This window comes from Peromyscus leucopus, chromosome 13 (genome assembly GCF_004664715.2).
Source record: "Peromyscus leucopus breed LL Stock chromosome 13, UCI_PerLeu_2.1, whole genome shotgun sequence".
Classification (NCBI taxonomy): Eukaryota; Metazoa; Chordata; class Mammalia; order Rodentia; family Cricetidae; genus Peromyscus; species Peromyscus leucopus.
In genome coordinates, this window is record NC_051074.1 from 34,279,305 (window position 1) to 34,300,269 (window position 20,965).

A 20,965-nucleotide genomic window follows, 5' to 3' on the forward strand; every position below is an offset into this window, starting at 1 on the left:
CACATGTGTAACACATTAAAAAGCTGACTTCAGCCAGGTGTGGTAGTGCACGCCTCTAACCCAGCACTTTAGAGGGAGAGGCTGGAGGATGGTGAGTTCCCAGCCCGCTGGTTTTAAGACCGTGTTTCTTCTTTCTCCCTTTGTATTCAATCTAGGACCCCAGCCCACCGGATGGTGTTACCCATATCCTCTGGAGGGGCTAAAAATATGGCTCAGTGGGTAACACCATCAGGCTGATGCCAAGATCGATGACCTGAGTTGGATCCCCAGAGTCCACACAATAGGAGAGAACTGACTCTTTTATTTTTTATTTTTTTTTTTTGTTTTTTGTTTTTTGAGACGGAGTTTCTCTGTGTAGCTTTGCGCGCCTTTCCTGGAACTCACTTGGTAGCCCAGGCTGGCCTCGAACTCACAGAGATCCACCTGGCTCTGCCTCCCGAGTGCTGGGATTAAAGGTGTGTGCCACCACCGCCCGGCTGAGAACTGACTCTTGCAAGTTGTTCTTGGTCCCCCTACCGGTGTGTGCCATGGCCTCCATACTTATTCCAGGTGCCTGTCCCTTTCTCCCATCCTGCTCTGCCCACAAACAAACAAACAAACAAACAAATGTACTTTTTAATCTACAAAACAATGAAACCCACATATTCTCTTGCAAATAACGTGTTTGACTTTTTAAAGAATGATAAACATCAACAAGCTAGCTCATCTCCCAATATGAACAACTACTGAAAAGTTTAAGTGACATTTTATTCATTTTGTTTGTTTGCTTGGAGACAGGACCTCCCACATCCTAGGCTGGCTTCAAACTCCTCACGGTAGTTGTGGATGACCTTAAGCTTTCGGTCTTTCTGCCTCTACCTCCTGAGTACCAGAACTACAGGCATGCACCACTCTTAATGGTTTATGCAGGGCTGGGGATGAAAAGCCAGAGCTTTGAGCATGCTAGGAAAACAGTCTACCGGCTGAGCTCCATCCTTAGCCCCAAGTGATCTTTTCTATGTAACTGCTAATTTACATATCTTTCCTAAGATTAGCTATTCACCATGCAGAAATTTTAGGAAGGGAATAATTAGGTAAGTGCTCTGCCGACCGAGCACCAGCCCCAGACCTGTGTGCAGTATCTAACCTAGCTGGTACTCAGTTGGCTGAGTGCTTGCCTAACTCAGGAGGCAGCACAGGACGATCATGCATGGTCAGTCTCAGCTACACAAGAATATAGCTAAATTCAAGGCCAGCCTGGGATATGCAAGATGCTATCTCAAAAATAAGGGCTAGGGAGACACCTTGGTTGCTAAAGTGCCTGCCACGAAAGCTTGAGTGTGCTGGATAGTTTTATGTCAACGTGACACAAGCTAAAGTCATCTGAGAGAAGGGAACCTCAGAAAAGAAAAAGCCTCTGGCCTGGTGGCAGTGGTGGCGCACGCCTTTAACCCGAGCACTTGGGAGGCAGAGCCAGGCGGATCTCTGTGAGTTTGAGGCCAGCCTACTCTACAGAGCAAGATCCAGAACAGGCAGCAAAACTACACAGAGAAACCCTGTCTCGAAAAAAAAAGAAAGAAAGAAAGAGAAGAGAGAGAGAGAGAGAAGGAAGGAAGGAAGGAAGGAAGGAAGGAAGGAAGGAAGGAAGGAAGAAAGAAAGAAAGAAAGAAAGAAAGAAAGAAAGAAAGAAAGAAAGAAAGAAAGAAAGAAAGAAAGAAAGAAAAGAAAATGCCTCCTTAAGACTGGACTTTTTGCAAGCCTGTAGGGCATATTTTAAATTAGTGATTGATGAGGAGAACATAGCCTATTGTGGGTGGGGCCATCCCTGGGCTGGTGGTCCTGGGTTCTATAAAAAAGCAGGCTGAGCAAGCCATGGAGAGCAAGCCAGTAAGCAGCTCCCTCCATGGCCTCTGCATCAGCTCCTGCCTCCAGGTTCCTCACCTGCTGGATGAGTTCCTGTCCTGACTTCTTTTGATGATGAACGGTGCTGTGGGAGTGCAAGCAGACTAAACCCTCTCCCCCCACCCCCCACAATTTGCTTTTTTGGTTATGGTATTTCATCGCACCAACAGAAATCCTAAGTGAAATGCAGGTCTCCTTCCTCCTGGGGCATCATTGGCTACTGGTCCCCAAGGGAGGAGGGAGCAGAAGCTTCGAGCTGAGTTCAGACAGCTGTGACTATGACAGAAATAGCCTCTGGGCAGTCAGCCTCAGCGAAACAGCTCTACTTTCTTTCAGAGTGAGGGGAAGTTATAGGATGAGGACAGTAGCCAGGGCAGTGTGGTCCTATCACACAGCTGGAGCAGAACACCTAATTATCTTGTAGTCAACAGGGAGGTGGCATTTGCAGGGAACTGTGTCAAAGGTCACACTTAAGATAAGTCAGGCACCCAAGCTGGGGACGGCTTCTAAATAAGGTCAGGCCAGGAGCAGGAGGCCCTGCTGCTGGGGGAAGGGAGTCCTCCATTTTGTGCTGAGCCCAGAGAGCTGTCTCGACATGGTGGGCTGCAACCTTGAGCAGCAGGGATCTGAGTTCAGACTCCCAGGACCCGTCTAAAAAGCCAGGGCTGGCAGCCTATTCATGTAACAGGGCAGGTCAAGGCAGTCTCGCTAATTAGATGTGCTTGAGATTCAGTGAGAGACCCTGTCTCAAAAAAATAAATAAATAAAAAAAAATAAATAAAGGTGGAGTGTGAAGACAGAAAGATGCCTGAACACATGTAAGCATCTACATACATGCATGCCTGCGTACACCCACACAAACTAGTACAGCACACACATTGAAACAAGCAAGGGTGCTAGAAGGATAGCTCATTGCTGGCTGGTTTTATGCGAGCTCAAAACAAGCTAGAGTCATCTGAAAGGAGGAAACTTTGAATTGAGAAAATGCCTCCATAAGATCTGACTGTAGGGGAGTTTCTTAGTGATTGATGGGGGGGCCCAGCCCACGGTGGGTGGTGCCATCCCTGGGCTGGTGGTTCTAGGCTCTAGAAGAAAGCAGCCTGAAGCCAGGCGGTGGTGGCGCACACCTTTAATTCCAGCACTCGGGAGGCAGAGGCAGGTGGATCTCTGTGAGTTCGAGGCCAGCCTGGTCTACAAAGTGAGTTCCAGAAAAGGCGCAAAGCTACAGAGAGAAACCCTGTCTCGGAAAAAAAAAAAAAAAAAAAAAAAAAAAAGAAAGAAAAAGAAAAAGAAAGAAGGAAGAGAAAGCAGGCTGAGCAAAGCCATGGGGAATGGGGAATAAACCAGTAAGCAGCAGCCCTCCATAGCCTCTGCGTCAGCTCCTGCCTCCAGGTTCCTGTCCTGATTTTCTTCTGTGATGAACAGTGATGTGGGAGTGTGAACCGAATAAACCCTTTCCTCCCCAGGTTGCTTTTGGCCATGAGGTTTCCTCACAGCAATAGTAACCCTAACTAAGACAGCGTTCCTTAGTTTACCTGCCGCTTTCTGTAGGGCTGAGGCCTCATGGTCTTTCTCTTGTCCACTTTGCATGTCTGACATTGTCCTCATTCAGCTCCTGTTTGGGAGGTTCGGTCTCACAGGAAACTCCCTGGTCCCTTCTCTGTCTCTTAACATCTTCCTGCCCGGTCTTCTGAACTCTCCCCTGGATAGCTCATCATTTAAGAGCCTTACTGCTCTTCAGGAGGGCCTGAGTTTGGTAGGCGGTTCTTACTTCACCCAACTTCAGCTTCAGGGGGTCCAGCCTGGTCTTCTGGGCTCCACAGGCACTTGTACTCATATACATACACACAAAGACAGTGTGTGTGTGTGTGTGTGTGTGTGTGTGTGTGTGTGAGAGAGAGAGAGAGAGAAAGAGAGAGAGAGTGAGAGACAGAGACAGAGACAGAGAGACAGAGAGACAGAGAGACAGAGAGAGAGAGAGAGCGCTACACATAATGAAAAATAAAAGCATATCTTAAAAACAATTATAAAACCAACCCCAAAGCTGGGCCGTGGTGGCCCACGCCTTTAATCCCAGCACTCGGGAGGCAGAGCCAGGCAGATCTCTGTGAGTTCGAGGCCAGCCTGGTCTACAAAGTGAGTTCCAGCAAAGACACAAAACTACACAGAGAAACCCTATCTCAAAAAACCAAAAAACAAAACAAAACAAAACAAAAAAAAAAAACAACCCAAACCAGTACAAACACAGTTATCACTTGGGCATAAAAACACATTTATTAAATTTATTTTAAACTTTGTGAAACTTTAGTTAAACCCTTACCCCTTACCATCAGAGAGATATTTAGAAACACTCAGAAACACATGCAATGTAGGAAATATAGAAGTTCATCACCCCTAAAAAAGGATTTTAACAAGCAATAAATGATGTCACAGCAGGCTTCTTAGGCGGCGGGGATTACAGGAACGATCCACTGCTCCTGGCTTCATGCCCTACCTTTTGACACAGACTTCCAAAAACCTACGTGGAACTTCCCGCTGTGCGCTACGTACCTGAACGCCTACTGGCACGGCTTGATTAAGTCTTCGGGAGACCCTAAGAAGTTGAGACGGAAGCCTACCCTCTTCCATGTAAACTGAAAATGACATTTTCCACATGCCAGGTTTCAAGTCATTTATGTCTACATTTTGAAGATCAAAATTTGTATGAATGCACAAGGGAGTGTTTTCCTCTATTTGCAAACTCTGCTTTACCAAGCCTACGCTTCAACTGCCTACAGGGTAACCCAGCTAATGATGGATGATCAGCCTGGCCTCTTCACTAAATGTGGTATTAAAATTCAGGCCTCCTTGAAATTGAGAAATTATGATCCTGGGTCTGTAATAACTTTTTTTTGGGGGGTGCGGGGGTTGAGACAGGGTTTCTCTGTGTAGCTTTGTACCTTTCCTGGATCTCGCGCTGTAGACCAGGCTGGCCTCAAACTCACAAAGATCTGCCTGGCTCTGCCTCCCAAGTGCTAGGATTAAAGGCCTGTGTCACCACCGCCCGCTGTAATAACTTAAAGGCTCTGCTTTGGCAAAAATAATGGATTCCAAAGCTTTGGGGCAATGGATTCTCAGACTGCCCATTCAGAACGACTGGAAGGATCATGTTCTCCTATGCGAAATATTTCCTACTCTTGCTGTTGTGTGGCATGATTTTTTTTACATGCAATATGCATGCGTGTACAGATGCATGCATGGGGATGCATGTTGTGTGTGTAGCATACACGTGGAGACCAGGAGGACAATCTCTGCTGCCCTTCCATGGGTGCCATCCACCATGTTTTCTGAGTTGAGATCTTTCACTTGGCTGCCTGGCAGCCCCAGGGATCTACTTGTCTTTATCTCCTCAGGGCTGGGATTCCAAGCACACACCACCGTGCCTGGCTTTTTATGTGCATTCTCTGGATGCAGAGAGCTCAAGTTCTCATGCTTGAAATCTACACCCAGACTGACGGTGAACTTGTAGTTTCATAGAAATAGCTCTAGTTGCTAGTGAGAGTGTCTCAGTGAGGGAGGTCACTGAGTGAAGGTGCAGGATGCAGTGCGGACTGATGGAGAGCTGGTGCTGTCTAAGACTGTGGGCCAGTGAGCTGCTCCCAGCATGCTGCCCTGGGGTTTGTGATCTCTGAATCAGGGCATCTTCTTCCCTAAGAACGACACCATGGCTGGGTTCAGTCCTATTCCCTTCTTGTGAGGTTTCTTTAGATTTCAGTGGGTTCTTCCAGGCACTCAAATGTGCCCTTTTCTAGTGAATTAATCACAAAACCTTCTCTTGTAAGAAGCCCATAGCCCATTTGTCTTTCTCCGAGATGCTAAAAGTTCCAACCCTGCCCCCCTATCCCCCAGGAAATTAATATTGAAGCCTAGCATTCTTATTAGAAGGTTAAAAAGTCTCCATTGTTTTTTAGGGATAAAGAGCAGAACTTGAAGCCTGAAGATATAGGAACGAACTGTGATTGGATGGATTGCCACATAGCTACTGTGCAGAAGATAAAGAAACAAACACCCAGTGCTGGAGGCGTTTGGAAAGGGCATGGTTTTGGGTGCCATTCTTACCCCACACCGAGTGACTGAACAGCAGAAACCTGACTTGCTTACTTACAACAGTGTGTGGGATTGTTGATTATTGCTGTGGGCCAATTAGATAACAGGAAATGATCCTATTTCGTGTCGGTCTTGGCTTATAACAGGTTTCATTACTATGGACCAGCTTCGGAAAAATCTTCACGTTATAGCAATGGTATTTGTTACACCCACTGGGCCAGTATTTATTTTATACCCTCTGATTGCCCCAAGCTATCTGTGCCAGGCACTGGAGAGATGCCAGCAAACAAAGATAACTCAACTCTGGTCAACTGAACTGGACAGTATGCAGCAGAGGGCAGTTTCAGAGCTTGTCTTAAGTGAAAAGGCCACCTGGGAAGAGTGACAAGTACGTCTATTGTGCCACATAGCTCCAGCATCCCTCCAATGAGTCCTAAAACAGAGAGAATGTCGTCTTCCAAATACAGGCCTGCTTTTCCATTGCAAATACCCAGAGAGAAATGATACAGGCTCTCATCCATACGGGATTCTAAGTGTTAGACTCATCCTGCCTCAGAAATGCATAATTCTGCACTGATTAAAAGAAAAAAGAAAACAAACACCCACCCAAAACAAAAAGCATTGATATGACCTGAAGGATCTACATCATCTAGTATTAAAATTGGCATTAGTCAGGGCCGGGCGGTGGTGGTGCACGCCTTTAATCCCAGCACTCGGAGGCAGAGGCAGGAGGATCTCTGTGAGTTCGAGGCCAGCCTGGGCTACTGAGTGAGTTCTAGGAAAGGCGCAAGCTACACAGAGAAACCCTGTCTCAAAAAAACCAGGAAAAAAAAAATGGCATTAGTCAGTAACAGATGTTGTGTTTAAGTGGAGGCCTGCCTCTTCGGCTTCCTATGTGGCAAGTTTCACGGTCTCTAAATGTTCAGCTGTACTGAGCATCAGCTGCCAGGCTCCGTGAAGACCCCCACCCCAAGCCACAGTGGTGCACAGAGGCTGGAGTCTCTTTGGAGTTGGTATTTTGCTTTTGCTCTGAGCGCATGAGTAATTCTAACCCTCTTAGGAACCCGAAGAACAGCCCAGTCTCCCTAAATTCAGAAGGTTCTTAGTCATCTTCAATCCTATCCTGCAATCATCTACCTTATTTTTGTTTTCCAGTGTTAAGGAGCAAACTCCGGCCTTGCCCATGCTGGGTGAGCATGCTACCACTGGGCTACCACCCCAGCCCTCCGTTTACTGGGTTTTTATTTACCACAGTATAAAATAACAGCAGCTGTCTCCACGACTAATACCTTTCAGTTACAATTCGATTCTATAGTCAAACAGAAAAACAAACAAAAAACGAAAACAAAACCTCCACAGTGAACTTATTAAAAATATTTATTTTCTCAGTGCTCTCTTGTCTTCCTTTATGCCGTGGAGGAGGAGAGTCATTTAAAAACCAGAGTTTTGTGTTCTGGAATACCGTACTTCGCTTTGTGCTCATCGAAGAGTTTCCTCAGCTCCTCCATGTAGGTCTGAAGCAGCTCCTCCATCTGCTCTGGGGTCGGGTGCAGAGTCTGCCGGACAGGGATGGGGCGGCCCACTGTGAAAACAGAGCGCACATCACCCTCGAGGAACACCACCCGTCGCTCGGCCCCCAGCCTGGGTCTCCAGTGGGCCGCTGAGGGCTGGGCTGCCAATCAACATCCCTCCAGCCGGCTGGCTCCGCTCCTCTCCCCAGCTCACTGGCTGCCTGCCTCAGTCACACCATCCCACTCGACAGCAAAAAAAAAAAGAGTTTCCCTTCTCAGCAGACACTGGGCTGTGCTTCTCCCGGGGGGTTGACTTCGGAGTCAAAGGCGCTGCTGTACGGGCTGCAGCTGTGAGCAGAGTGGGCGTTGCTGGGTGCCACGTCACCCTCATTCTCCTCTGGGCACACAGCTGACAGCAGCCAGACCACAGTGTTCTTATTATGACTGACTGAAATGCTCAGGTCACGCGGCATCCCCTCTAGTCTGACTCATCTTTATTTTTATTTTTTTTTAAATCGTTCGGAACAATTGAAAGTGTCACGTATCTTTAAGGGAAGCAGCAGTATGAGAGAAAAGTCATTATCATCATAAAACCGAAAGCAACCACAGCTCAATAGGAATACAGTTACATAAGATGAGCGACATTACTCCCTGGAATCCTAGGCAAGCTATCTTTTTTAAAAGAAACAACAAATAATGTGGGATGCGCAATGTCTAAAATGTCAAAGAAAAGTTGCAAAATAAAGTGTGATCTTGTCCATGAAAAAAAAATTATATTTCTAGGTGCATCAGTATTTTTAGTGCACAGAAAAAAAAAAAATCTGGGAAGATCAACATTTCCCTGTGAGGAAGGAGACAGAGATAGGGGAAGATTCATCTTATCTGTATCTTATGAATGTTCTACAAAGAAAAAAAGCACTTCACCTGTATAATTGCAAAAATACTGATTAGTTGTAAATAAATCTGGCGGTTTCTGTACATATTTTAAAAGCGGTTTCTGTACACATATTTTAAAAGATGTTTACGTAATAAGCAACCTCAGAATTTTAAAGAGTTGGGAACTGCAAGTCTTTGGCGCCTGTATACACTGCGCCATCTGCTGGCCTGATGCTGCTACTGCTCCAAGGCCAGGATAAGCAGGGTCAACTTCAATCCTCATTGCAAATTGCAAATTTAGAATTCTTCTAAAGTCGTTAGCTTGGGCATGAGGCCTGTGCATGTGACTTGTAAGGGGAAAATCTGAGCACACAAGGGGAGGGACCCCCTTTGTCCTTCTCCAAGCTGCATACAAGGGTGAACCAGTGCCAGAAACAGAAGGTGGTTATTTAAGAAAAGGCTGAACAAATGTGAAGAAATAGAACGAATGGCTAGTGATAAAGAGCATGGGTGTGGGAGTTGAGGGGCACAGAGAAAGGAGTGTTTTAACAGATGGAGCCCTCAAACGCGCATGGACGAGTTTTCTTTGATCGTTTGGAAGTCAAATTTCTGCACAGTAGACATCAGCCCTCTGATGAAATAAACCAGGCAGGTGTGTGTGGGGGGGGGGGGGGGGGGCGGCATGCCTGTGGTTCCAGCCCTCAGGAGGCAGAGGCAGGAGGATCAGGAGTTCCAGAGCAGCCTTGGGGTAGCCTGGGTCCATCTGAGCTTTCTCTCTGGTCCAGATCTTCCTTGGCATGGGATGAGAGAGTATAAATGAAGGTTCTCAAAGTTTCCTCGAAGTTCTGAACTTTGAGGGAGGAAAACAGAAAAATCTACACCCAGACTGACGGTGAACTTGTAGTTTCCTAGAAATAGCTCTAGTTGCTAGTGAGAGTGTCTCAGTGAGGGAGGTCACTGAGTGAAGGTGCAGGATGCAGTGCGGACTGATGGAGAGCCAGTGACTGTCTAAGTCTGTGGGCCAGTGAGCTGCTCCCAGCATGCTGCCCCGGGTTTGTGATCTGTGAATCAGGGCATCTTCTTCCCTAAGAACGACACCATGGCTGGGTTCAGTCCTATTCCCTTGTCTTCTTGTGAAGTTTCTTCTTTCTTTCTTTCTTTCTTTCTTTCTTTCTTTCTTTCTTTCTTTCTTTCTTTTTCTTTCTTTTTTTTTTTTTTTTTTTTTTTTTTTTTTTTCTTTTCTTTCTTTTTTCTTTCTTTCTTTCTCCTTCTTTCTTTCTTTGTTTTCTTTCCTTCCTTCCTTCCTCCTTTCTTTCTTTCCTTCTTTCTTTTTTTCCTTCTTTCTTTCTTTCTTTTTTTTTTTTTTTTTTTTTTTTTTTTTTTTTTTTTTTTTTTTTTGTATTTCGAGACAGGGTTTCTCTGTGTAGCTTTGCTCTTTTCCTGGAACTCGCTTTGAAGACCAGGCTGGCCTCGAACTCACAGAGATCCGCCTGCCTCTGGCTCCTGAGTGCCGGGATTAAATGCATGCGCCACCACCGCCCGGTGAAGTTTCTTTAGATTTCAGTGGGTTCTTCCAGGTGCCCTTGGAAATGTGCCCTTTTCTAGTGAATTAACATAAGACCTTCTCTTGTAAGAAGCTCATAGCCCACCTGTCTTTCTCTGAGATGTCAAACCCTGCCCCCACCCAACCTCCAGGAAGTCAATATTTAATCTGAGCATTATTAGAAGGTTAAAAAAAAAGTCTCCATTGCTATTTGGGAATAAGCTAGAGATAACAAAGCAAGAAAAAAAAATTAATCATGGAGACCATACTTAGACTAAAAACTCAAGGAAGTTCATCTGGCAGCTACGAGGTGAAAACCACCCAGGCAGTAGCAGTGGGACCAAGCTCCTGCCTGGGTTCAATTGGACTCTTGCTTCTTGAAAATGACCTAAGCCCTTACTGGAAACCTTAATGCTTATGGGTGTCTATCAGATGTCATTCCATTGAATATAGAACAACCTAGAGAGGTGTCCTGACTGGTTTTGTGTGTCAACTTGACACAAGCTAGAGTCATCAGAAGAGAAGGCGCCTCAGTTGAGGAAATGCCTCCATGAGATCCAGCTGTAAGGCTTTTTCTCATTTAGTGATCAGTGGGTGAGGGCCCAGCCCATGGTGGGTGGGGCCATCCCTGGGCTGTTGGTCCTGGATTCTGTAAGAAAGCAGGCTGAGCAAGCCATATGAAGTAAGCCAGTAAGCAGCGCCCCTCCACGACCTCTGCATCAGCTCCTGCTTCCAGGATCCTGTCCTGCTTGAGTTCCTGTTCTGACTTCCTCCAATGAAGGACTATGACCTGGAAATGTAAGCCAAATAAACCCCTTTCCTCCCCAGCTTGCTTTTTGGTCATAGTATTTTATCCCAGCAAATAGAAACCCTAACTAAGTCAGGAGGTTACCACAGCTGTCTCTGCTTCACAGATAAGAAAGGATCAAGATCCAAACCAGCCTGGGCTACAGAGTGAGGCCCCGGGCTCAGAAAAATGGAGGAAAAAACCCACCTGGTGTGTTCTAAGTTCTCATTACATTATGGCTGCCATGCTCCAATGTTGCAGCATCCGATTTTGTGCGACAGTTGGAGTTTGGCTGCTCATCTGTGGTCTTCCACAGCAGTCGTTTCTATATGCCGTGCTAAGTTTCTCTGGGGTAGAGAAGGGGAAAAGCCCAGCCCAGGGGACAGTGACTCCAGGGGTCCCTATCTTGCTTCAAATCCATGCTACCACTGTGCAACATGCACCTAGGACAGAGGAAGAGGAGTTTCACGAGCCAGTGCAGACAGCGGCAGGAGGGGTTGAAATGAATGCTAATTTTTTTCTCATGGGAGTGAAGAATAAATCTTTCAAAATAAAAACACCGGGGTTGGGGATTTAGCTCAGTGGTAGAGTGCTCCTGGGTTCAGTCCTCAGCTCTGGAAAAAAAAAAATAACAAAAAAGACCATCTTTATTCTGTTTGTCTGTAGGTAGAAAGATTCCACTGAGTTTAGAACCCGCATGGGTTATTTTGCTTTTAGACATAGTCTCTCTATGTAGTCAAGCTAGCCTTGAACTCACTAATAGCCCAGACTGGCCTCAAACTGCCCCAGTCTCTCAAGCATCAGGATTACAAACTTGTATCATCAGGTTAGGCAAAACTCTCCTAGTCTCATGTAGGAAGTTTCCCCGAAAGAACAGGTGAGCATGTGTGACCAAGAGTTGTGGAGAAACTTGGGAGCTGGAAGAACCGAGTTCAGATCCAGTCTCTGATGGAAGTTCAAAGGATGGCCTGTGTATGTACATGCATGCATATGTGCATTCTGTGTGCATGGAAATACATACACGCTCCCTTATGAGCTTTCATTGAACAGTCAGCATGTTGTACTCGGCACTGAAGTGCCCTAAATATGCCGTGGGATACGCCTCTTTGGCACAAGGATCATTTGAGGTAAAGGCACTGAAAACATTGTGAGGATACTTCTGTGATGTGAGAAGGGCATTGTGGGCTTCCCTTTTCTTCCTGAGAGAAGAAACTAAAGCTTCCTTGTAAATGATGCTCTCCTTAGACCAGGAAAAAAGAAAGTCTTTTCAGCAGACAGGGGATGTTAGCCAAGAGAGACCCCTGAAGACCCCGTAACAAGAACTCTCCCCTGTCCATAGTCTCTGTGTACATTTTAGCTACTTGTCCATCACTGCCTGTCTTTGGCAAACCCGGCTATAAATGTGTCCCCTATCCACTCTGGGAGTCTTCATCCTCCGTGGGGCCCTTCATACATGGGAGTTCTGAATGCTTCTCTGTGGATCTGGCTCATGCCAGTGGAAGCTTGGGCCCTGCTGGGAACGCTAAAACCTCAGAGGGAGTTTTTCCTCCTCTGCCTTGTCCTCACGACATCATTCTCTTTCAGTCTCTCCCATTTTTATAAATAAAACAAATTACATCACCTTCCTTTCCTTCGATTTCAGAAATCCCTTAGCCCATGCTTCCCCCACCAGTATATGATAAGTTGGAATCAGTTTTATTAAAATAAAACCTATTTCCTTATCTTTTTTTATTTGAAAAACTCAAGGCTACCATAAGCACTTGCATCCCCTCAGCTACATTCAACCATTCATGTGTGCTTTGCATGCATAAGCACACGTATGTACATCAACATACATAGGGATTATTATCTTTTTAATTTTTTTTTTTTTTGAGACAAGGTCTCATTCAGTCCAGGCTGGCCTTGAACTCATTATGTAGCTGAGAATGGCCACAGACTTTGGATCCTCTTGCTTCTAACTTCCAAGTGATGGGATTACAGGTATTCACCCACCCTACCTGTTTTATGCTGGCAATCAAATCTAAGCTTTGTGCTTGCTAGGCAAGCATCCCACCAACCAAGTTACCCGCCGTGTCCCTTATTAGAGCTTTTGCTTGTCTGTTCATTTGTCTGTCTGGTTTTGAGGCAGGATCTTGTATGTAGCCCTGGCTAGCCTTAAGCTTGAAACAATCTCCCTGTCTCTGCCTCCCAATCGCTGGGACTGTAGACATGTACCACACACAGCGCCAGGCCTGCTTTTTAATCTCTAACAGCATCTGTAGTGCATGGATGGCACTGACTCAGTCATATGAATCTCCCCTGACTATTTTATTTCCTAAGAATGAGAACAGTATCCTACACATCGCCACGATCACACCCGCAGAGACATACCGTCATGCGACATTTTACATATAATCCACATTCAAACTCGGCCAACGACTTCATTAGCTATGTCTGCATTTGCTACCTCACCCCACGACAGCTGTGTGTCTCTGGGTGTTTCCTCCTCTCTGTCCTCGGTTTTTTTTTTTTTTTTTTTTAATGAACCGTGTGTCTATTTCCTCACACTTGGATTCGGGTTAACATTGTGGCAGGAATTCCTGCTCAGGAAAAACTCAATACACTGGAGACCGTCAGCAAGCTGGTTAGGGAAGGCTCTGCCCCGTGCATCTGCCTCCCCCTCCCAACACTGGGGTGGCACAGTGTTGCACACACTGTGACATGTGATCCCTGGAGAAGCCCAAGAGAAGATAAGCCAGTTACAGGTACTTTCTCTCTTAGAATTAGAAACTCTAAGACTGAGAGAAAAGGAAACACTCCGAGTAACTCAGAGTCAGACCTCACCACTTTCTTCAGCCCATCCCCATGATGCATAGTGTGGATTCTTTTTTTTTTTTTTTTTTTTTTTTCTGGAGCTAAGGACCGAACCCAGGGCCTTGCGCTTGCTAGGCAAGCGCTCTACCACTAAGCTAAATCTCCAACCCCTATAGTGTGGATTCTTAACGTCAACATTACTCTGTGTACAGCTGGGGCTGTGCTAGACACAGTCCATTATGACACGCCTACCAAGAACCATCCTCTCCCTCCCTCCCTCCCTCCCTCCCTCCCTCCCTCCCTCCCCTTCCCTTATCTCTTTCCTTCCCTCTCTCTTTCTTATCCTTTTTCGCAGTACTGGGAACTGAGTCTGTCTTTCAAATGCTAGGCGGGTCCTCTACCACTAAACGATACAGAATCTAACCATGTAGCTTATGTCCAGGCTGGCCTTGAACTCACTCTGCAGCCCAGGTCAGCTTTGAACTTGTGATCTTCCTGTCTCAGCTGCCTACACATTGGGATTACAGGCCCATGCTTGGTCTGGTTCCCACAAGTCGGGCTGTTTGGAATCTTTGGTTCCTCCTCTGTTGTCCTAAGAGTATGACAGCTGGGCCTTTATGACATGTTCATATTATTAGCTTCATTTAAAGGTTTCAAAAAAGAACAGGCTGCTGGAGATAACTCAGACTCAGAACCCTTGGAAGTAAGCAGAGGGATGAGCCGATGGCATGTCCCCTCATTCTGAGTCTTCGAAAGGAGCACAATACACAGAATGAATGAAAATGTCCTGACAGCTAGCTCACATTCAGTAACTCCATTTGACTCTGGCTTTGTCAGGAAAGGCACAATTTAATGACATCAGATACCAAAGTCAGTCTACTTAAAAAAAAAAGTTAATGCAATGAGATAATAACTACAGTCATTTAACTCAACAGAATGCCCTTTATTTTCAGCATTTACAATTTTATGTGCGCATATGCACTACATCTAATTAAACTTATTCCCCAAATCATAACTTGTAAGTTCCATTATATCTCTCCCCCACATCAACAGCACAACATAAGGGAACAGAAATGATGAACTGATACGATGCCAAAGAAATAAGCCAGCCGATCTTGAAAAGTACAGTTGTACTCTGAAACGCATCTCAGGGTTCCCCGGAGTAATGAACCAACAGGCTGCTGCATTCCATCTGAGTTAAATACGGCAGCTAAAAACAGCACCATGTGAGACACCATCTGAACTGCAAAGCTCATATAAATGGACAGCAGAAAAAGCTATGTGTGTACTCCTAGCAGAAGGGGTTCCTGTGGAGGCAGGAAGATTAGAAGTTCAAGATCACGTGGCTACATAGTGAGTCAGGCTAGCCTGGGCTACATGAAACTCTGTCATGAAGAGAAAAAGAAAGAGGAGGAGGGGGAAAGAGGAGAAGAAGGAATGAAAGAAGTCCTCTTCTAGTGACACTAACCTAAAAAAAAAGCCACTATGTTCAGATTTTAGTTACTGCTTATTGAGGTAAAAATATTATTTCCATTTCATATTAAATGCAAAGCTATGGTTAATTCTTCATGGTTTGGCATGTCCTCATTTTCAACTTCCTCATCTCTTCCAAGCCTCAGAAGGAAATTACTTCACTCCTGCCATTTATTTATTTGTTTACTGTTTTGTTTTGTTTTTTTTTTCAAGACAGGGTTTCTCTGTGTAGCTTTGGTACCTGTCCTGGAACTCGCTCTGTAGACCAGGCTGGCTTTGAACTCACAGAGATCCGCCTGCTCTGCCTTCCCAGTGCTGGGGTTAAAGGCGTGCACCACCACCGCCCGGCTACTTGTTTACTTTTTGAGACAGCCTTGAGTGTTGCTCAGGCTAGCCTTGACCCTGGGTCCCTCGTGCCTCAGTATCCCAAGCAGGTGACACTACACGCACATCACCAGGTAGGGCTCTACCCTTTCCCTTTCCACTTCTTCTCCCCATCTCTAGTCAATCAAACACGCACCTTTTATAAATAAAATCATTTGATACTAGAACACATATAAGCAAAATTAGTGGCACAAAGCATGCTTTTAGTAAGAAACGGGTGTCAGGCTGGGTGTGGCTATTAGCCTCTGAGCGGATTTGTCTATCAGTCAACTACTGAGATACTAACATGTGTCATAGGCATGTACAGAGAAACAGGTCCTCTGAGGAGCACTGGAAACTTCGAGTCTAAACTTGGATTCTAGTTCAACAGTGGAAGTATACAAGGTTGCTGTGGGATGGTCTGTATGTCAAATTGCTCTGATTGGTCAATAAATAAAACACTGATTGGCCAGTGGCCAGGCAGGAAGTAGGTGGGACAAGGAGAGAGGAGAATTCTGGGAAGCGGAAAGCTGAGGCGGAGAGACACTGCCAGCTACCGCCATGACCAGCAGCATGTGAAGACGCCAGTAAGCCACCAGCCACGTGGCAAGGTATAGATTTATGGAAATGGATTAATTTAAGCTATAAGAACTGTTAGCAAGAAGCCTGCCACGGCCATACAGTTTGTAAGCAATATAAGTCTCTGTGTTTACTTGGTTGAGTCTGAGCGGCTGTGGGACTGGCGGGTAACAAAGATTTGTCCTGACTGTGGGCAAGGCAGGAAAACTCTAGCTACACAAGGTGACCACCTCCCACACAAATATGAAATAGAGATGGTTTATTAGATGTCCATACCATGGTTAAAGTTCAATTAGGGTCTAAGAATGATTCTCAACCCATGGGTCGTGACCCCTTCACAGGGGCCACCAAAGACCATTGGAAAGCACAGACATTTTCATTGTGATTCATAACAGTAGCAAAATTACAGTTATGAAGTAGCAATGAAAATAAGTTTGTAGTTAGGGGTCACTGCCGCATGAGGAACTGTATTAAAGGGTCACAGCGTTAAGAAGGTTGAGAACCACTGGTCAAAGACATCAGGAAATTCAAACTCAAGGCTACTTCTTTTGAATTATTAGCCCCTAGACAATAACAGTAAACACTATACAAAGTAAGATCATTTTATTTGTTTCATGTACATACCAACGGTGTGGATTGGTTTCCGGTAGGGCATTAGGCCAAAGCTGTACTGGAAAAGTCCTCTGGCATAGAACAGTGGCAGGGGCAAGCCTATTAACTTCAGGACTATCTCTTGTACAGTCCGAAGCCATGAGCCTTCAGGGTTGTTAATTTGTTTGTAAAGTTCGTTTTCACCAAAAGAAAACACTGGGACCAAATGGGCGCTGGAGAAACAGGGAAAGGAAGGATACAGGTTTTACCAACAGATGCGAAGTGTTGGTTCGGTTGCTTGTGCAAGCGCGTGCACACATGTGTCTGCAGGTGCACACACGTGGGTATGCTGAGAAGCTGAAAGAGAGCGTCCCCTCCCTCAGAGCTGGCGCCCTGTGCTTTTGCAGGATGCCTGGCCTGCTAGGTGGGTGCTGGAGTCAAAACTCCAGTCTTCATAATTGCACTGTTTAATCCTGGAGCCATTCATCTCTCCAGCCTCGAGGATATGAATTTAAATAAATGATTTCCTTTCATCCAGATGTTTAAAGAAAACCTCCCAAATTCTAAACGCGCTAATGACACTGAATCTTCATTCTTAACTCGACTGGATTGGGAACCGCCTAGAAGACACACCTCTGGGTGTGTCTGCGAAGTCTTAAATGAAGAGGGGAAGATGAACCCTGAGTATAAGTGGGAACATCCCGTGGGGCCAGGGTCCTGGATTGAATACAGAAGAAGGAAGGAGAAAGTTATTTGAGACCAATTGTTTATTGCTCTCTGCCTGTAGTCTGTGGGTCCAACATGACCAGTGGATCCAACCTGACCAACGGCTTCCCGCTCCCCAAATGCCTTCCCCACAAAATTGGACTGTAACCCCTGAGACAGGAAGCCTAAGGAAACCTTTTCTTCCTCAAACTGCTTTAAATTTATTTTTATTATTTTATGTTCATTGGTATTTTGCCTGCATGTATGCCTGGGTGAGGGTGTCAGAAGCCCTGGAGTGGGTGTGAGCTGCCATATGGGTGCTGGGAATTGAACCCGGGTCCTTTGGAAGGGCAGCCAGTGCTCTTCACCACTGAGCCATCTCGCCAGCCCCCTTCAAACTGCTTTAGTCAGGCATTTTCAGCAATGAGAAAAGTAACTACTACAGCGTCCAGGCCTTTCCATGCTGTATCCCATCCACATCTGAAACGCTGAAGCTGTATGAACTTCAAAACACTGCAAGCTATACTTGAAATCCTTAGGAAGTACTCCAGCAAGCTAGCATGGCCAGAATTTTATTCTGTAGGAAGCCAAGTTTGGGGTACACTATTCTTTTCATTGGCTGTGGTGATATATTGTGTATCAGATAAAGCTTGCCTGAGGATCAGAGGACAGAGCCAGCCATTAGATTAAACATAGAGGCCAGGCAGTGGTGGCACACAGCTTTAATTCTAGCACTCAGGGAGCCACCCTGGACTACAAGAGCTTGATTCAGTCTAGGAGAGAAACAGAGCCAGGCAGTGGTGGCACGCACCTTTAATCCCAGTACTTGGGAGTCACACACCTTTAATCCCAGTACTTGGGAGTCTCACACCTTTAATCCCAGCACTTGAGAGCTCTTGCCTTTACTACCAGTATTTGGAAGGACACACGCCTTTAACCCAGCACTAGGAAGGAAGTGAAATGGCTGGGCAGAGGAAGGTATAGAAGGAGTGAGGAGACAGAACTAGAGCCTTTCTTAGGCTGACAACTCAGAGGCTTTCAGTCAGAGGATTCATGGTGATAGGATCTTGCCTTCCATTCGGCCTGAGGATTCCGTAGTGGGGAGAAATTTCTTTAGTGGCTTGTTCCTTTGTCTCTCTGATCTCTCAGCATTTACCTGAATATCTGGCTCTGGATTTTTACTAAAAGACCATTTAGAATTCTTGCAACAGTTGGCTTCTGTTCATTTTGTTGTAAATTTGCACTGAGTATGTAAAATGTTGTGTCTACTGCTTTTTTTTTTTTTTTTTTTTTTTTTTTTTTTTTTTTTTAAATTGCTGCATGCTGTGACATTCCACCTGCCTTGGTAGAAAGCTCATCCTCCATTCCCTAGAACCTGTCCACTTGTCTTTATTGGAACCTTGATGTGGAGAATGTTCTTTAAAGACTAGAAAATGTATCATCATTCTTTGCCCTCATTTAATGTCTTGTCCATTTAAAATATACTTACCCTAAACAAACAGCCACTTGACTAGGCCAGGGTGGGTGGCTCATACCTGTAATCCCAGGATTTGACAGGCTCAGCAACAGACTCACCACAAATTTGAGGCCAGCCTGAGCTACATGGTGAGTTCCAGTCTAGCCTAAGCTGCATATCAAGACCCTGTCTCCAACAAAACTGAAAAAAAAAAAAAAAGCCACTTACCCATGGGTCAAGGCAATCTTAACAAATCCTTTGCGCTGGCGGATATAGAGGGCGCAATTTTCTGGCTGGGCCTCCAGTGACTCTCTTGCACCCCCAAGGACAATGACGGAAATGTTCCCACCGTCACTCTTGCTCAACACATGGGACACACTCTTCTTAGAAACGGAAACCATCCCTTAGTGAAACAAACAGAAAGTATAACTAGCCATTCCTTCTGGAGAATTATTTTTTTTAAATAATATTCTACAGCAATGGTGATGGTTTGATTACGATTCCTAGACCACTATAGCAGAAAGCATAAAGGTTCGAGTAGCTTCATTCGTCATCCGTCTCAATCTTCGTCTACAGGGCCGCACATCTAGCTCGCTGGCCCTGGAATTTAGGAGGGCACTACCACTCAGCGTCAGAATCAACCTCCTTGGCCGCGTCGGCAATGCACTCTACCTCAGCATCCATGTGCACACTGCATGCTTTGAATGGCCCCTTTCATTGTTGTTTTTTTTTATTTTTTTTGTTTTTGTTTGATTGTTTTTTTTTTTTTTTCTTTGTTTCTTTTATTTATTTTTTCTTTTTTTTTTTCTTTGTATATGTATATATGGCGCGGCTGATTGTATTGACAGGGGACGGATGAGTAATCTGACCTGCTTGGATTGTTGGAACTCGTCACCCTGAGATCAGACGTGTCTATTTAGCCGTTAGAGGTAACCTGAAGCATGGACATTAAGAAGACACATCTCTTCTCTCACAGACACGAGCCCCAACCGCCACACTTCTGCTCTCACCACCAGCCATCTCTCGTGTTTCTGCTAGGCTGTCCGTTAACCCAGCCATAGTTTGTAACTGCGATGACACGCGGTTTCTCTGAGACATGTCGGATCCTTCATGGTATCTATTTCTCATGTGAAAAGTATTAGTCGTTCTAGGCGTCAGTACTACGCCAACACACTAGAGAAGCGAAACGAAGACAACAAGGACCACTTCTGTGGTGATGCTGAGTTTGTGAAAGCCCTCTCGCTGGAATAAAATGGTAAAAGGATAGCACTTTCAATGCCATACCCAGCAGTGGCTCTTCCAAGTCGAGCTCTGCGCCAATGGTCAAGTGGAAAATTCATCCTGATGAGCTTGTGTGAGAGAAGACCTGCCCAAAGACACTCCAAGTTCAATGTCCTCCCAAAACCAGTGTATCAGAACTATGCCTATTGGAGCCGGCTATGGAATGAAGCAAGGTCCTGCTCTCGAGGACAATTAACAAGGCAAGAACAACAGGAATTGATACGTCACCCAGCGGACATCCAAGATCCATTCCAGGGGTTGAGATAGCTCAGTGCTGTCGTACAACATCCCCTTCTGGTCGCCGGCCATCAGCTGACGTGGTCCATCTCATTGCCAAAGCAGTTTACTGGACACCTCGCTTGTATATATCAAGTGCTGATTTGAATAATGATTAAACATACACAGCTGCTGCTAACCCGATAAGACCACTCATATGTGAGTCTTGGTAGTTCCCTACCGATGCAAAGCAGTCTTCCTCCTAATTGCTTGGATTTGAGCCTGAGCACACAGAGCACTGTGGCCAATGTAGCGCCCTCACTATCTGGAGGGATCTGGAATGTCGCCCAGGATACGCGTTAACAGATACGACCATCGTTCCGTTGTTGCTAAGAGTGTCAGATTCACAACCGCCATCTATATGTCTAGGTTCAGTGAGGCCGGAGCCATCGCTGGGACTCACTCCGATAAGCCGTGAGGTGCGATGTGGACAAGGAGTAGATCGTACTCGGTATGTCACAGGAGGAAGCCACAGCAGACACGTGAGACGCTTTGACGCATTGACCTCAATAGGCCCCTCATAGCAGATTGTCATGACCGGCTTACAGCGGAGGGTAAAGAAATCCAGAAGTCCTGCTGATGAGGCAATGGGCCGTGTGTGACTCAGATGCCCTGCTACCTGCCACCCAGCTTAAATTAGGCATCACAGATAGAAATATAAGCGGTGGAAAACACATACTAGTGTGGCTGTCATAGTCTTTAGCCTACCCGCCAAAGTGGGGCTCAAGAGGAAATGGGTTTGTCAACTGCTAGGAGGTTTAAAA

The 20,965-nt window shown here is 45.7% G+C and overlaps 1 protein-coding gene across 2 annotated transcripts in view; it reads right to left on the reverse strand.

Moving 5' to 3' along the window:
- Positions 1-7,326: 7,326 nt before the first annotated feature.
- Positions 7,327-20,965, reverse strand: part of Mogat1 (monoacylglycerol O-acyltransferase 1) — a 29,150-nt gene continuing 15,511 nt past the window's right edge. Inside the window, exons 4-6 of one of the 2 annotated variants that reach the window (XM_037210467.1) lie at positions 18,873-19,047; positions 16,517-16,716; positions 7,327-7,549 (exon numbers count right to left, since the gene is read on the reverse strand). In XM_037210467.1, the coding sequence (XP_037066362.1) occupies positions 7,395-7,549; positions 16,517-16,716; positions 18,873-19,047 (530 nt within the window). In that variant the 3' untranslated portion in view covers positions 7,327-7,394. Of the gene's footprint in view, positions 7,550-7,692; positions 8,505-16,516; positions 16,717-18,872; positions 19,048-20,965 lie in introns of those variants that run through there. The other variant, XR_005092712.1, reaches the window with a different exon arrangement.